The sequence below is a fragment of the Oryx dammah genome, unplaced genomic scaffold (genome assembly GCF_014754425.2).
Source record: "Oryx dammah isolate SB20612 unplaced genomic scaffold, SCBI_Odam_1.1 HiC_scaffold_10, whole genome shotgun sequence".
In the NCBI taxonomy this organism is placed as follows: Eukaryota; Metazoa; Chordata; class Mammalia; order Artiodactyla; family Bovidae; genus Oryx; species Oryx dammah.
In genome coordinates, this window is record NW_024070194.1 from 43,596,890 (window position 1) to 43,598,651 (window position 1,762).

The 1,762-nt window shown below is 71.9% G+C and overlaps 1 protein-coding gene across 1 annotated transcript in view; it reads right to left on the reverse strand.

The window, feature by feature from the left end:
• Positions 1-372: 372 nt before the first annotated feature.
• The window catches only part of INSM1 (INSM transcriptional repressor 1), a 1,984-nt gene continuing 594 nt past the window's right edge, over positions 373-1,762 (reverse strand). Inside the window, exon 2 of the mRNA XM_040247962.1 lies at positions 373-1,760. Within this exon, the coding sequence (XP_040103896.1) occupies positions 373-1,760 (1,388 nt within the window). The remainder of the gene's footprint in view (positions 1,761-1,762) is intronic.

Sequence of the window (1,762 nt, forward strand, 5' to 3'; positions counted from 1 at the left end):
GAGAGCAAACCGCATTTCTAGACCATGAACACAGCGAAATACTAGCAAGAAAAACATCTCCCCTCCAAGGGGAGGCTTCCAACCACGAGACAAACGCGTACAGCTTTTCTCTCTTGTACAAAAAGAGATTGGCTCCTGTTGCGCCATGGTCCTTGGAGGGGAGGGGGAAGGGGACACAACGCAAAGGGGGGGGGTGTCCAAAAGGAGTCACAACGAGAGGATGGGGTTACCGTCACGCCACACCGGGAGAAGCGGAGACCACACTTTCACCGGGGGTGGGCGCCCCCGGCGCGGGCGCGGGGTCGGAGCGCGCTCTCTCCGTGGGTCTCCGAGCGAAGGCACGGTTCGGGGGGCCGGGGTGGAGGGCGCGCTCTAGCAGGCCGGACGCACCGGCACCTGCAGGAGGATCACCTGTCTGTTCTCGGACGGGTGGCACTTGTTGATGTGCCTCGTGAGGCCGGGCGAGCTGTAGAAGGTGGCCGGGCAGTACTTGCAGGGGAACACCTGGGCGGCGTGCAGCAGGCGCAGGTGGCGCTCCTGGGCGCCCTTGCTGGGGAACGTCTCCCCGCACACCGGGCACAGGTGGCACTCGGCGGACGCACTCAGGCCCAGCACGCCAGCCGCCTCGCCGTCGCCGGCCGCCTCCTGGGGCACCTTCTCGTCGGGCCCGGGGTACAAGGCCAGTAGGTCCTCGGCCGGGGGCGCCGGCGGCGGCGGCGCGCCCTTGGCCTGCAGCGCCTGGTGGTGCGCCAGCAGGTGCTTGCGCAGATAGGCCTGGCGGCGGAACTTCTTGGCGCAGTGGTGGCACTCGTAGAGCCCATCCTCGGAGCCCGATTCGGACACGCCGCTCGGGCTCGGCGTGTCGCGGTCGCTGCTACCGCCGCCCGTCGCCTCCCGCGCCTCCGCCCGGGCAGGAGTTTCGGGCTCGCACGCGCGGGCGGCGGCGGGCGCAGGCCGCGGTTTGTGCCAGCGGCGATGCGAGGCCAGGTTGGCCGGGCAGCTGAAGACCTTGGCGCACTCGGGGCAGCGGTACTCCACGCGCACGATCCGCGAGCACTTGTGCTGCGCCAGCGCGAAGGGGTCGGCGTACTCCTCTTTGCAGAGCTGGCAGATGAACTCGCCCAGCGGCCGCGCCGCACCCCCCGCGCGGCCTCGCGGCGCCTCCACCGGACCCTCCTTGATCTTGAGCCCCAGCACGGGCGACGTGGTCACCTCGTCCTCGAAGTGCAGCTTGCGGATGGCTTTGGGCTTCTTGGAACCCGGGGCCTTGGCTACCTTGGCGGGCGGCTCTGCGGCGGCGGCGGCCGCGGCGGGGGGCGAAGGCCGCTTGCCCGGGGGCCGCAAGGCGGCGGCGGGGGGCAGTGGGGGACCAGGCCCCGGGCCGCGGGCCGCCTCGGCCCCCGCCGAGAAAGCCGTGCCCATCTTGAGCTCGGCGGGCGCAAAGAGCAGCGGGTCGCCGCTGCAGGTGCCACCACCTCCGGCGCCGTTGGCACCGCCGCCGCCGCCGCCGCCACCCACGAGCAGCGCGGCGGGCGTGGGGAAGGACTCGGCCGAGACGGGCGAGCCGAGGTTGAAGCTGCGCTCGAAGTACTTGTGCTTTTCGTGCTCGCGGCTCACGGGCCGCGTGGGGCTGTAGAGCGGCGCCGGGTGCGCGGCCTCGGGGTTGCCGAAGTGCGCGGCCCGCAGCCCCGGCGGGGGTGGCGGCGGGCCCGGCGTGCAGGAGAGCGTCGAGCGCAGCGCCGCATGGGCGCGCTCAGTCGTC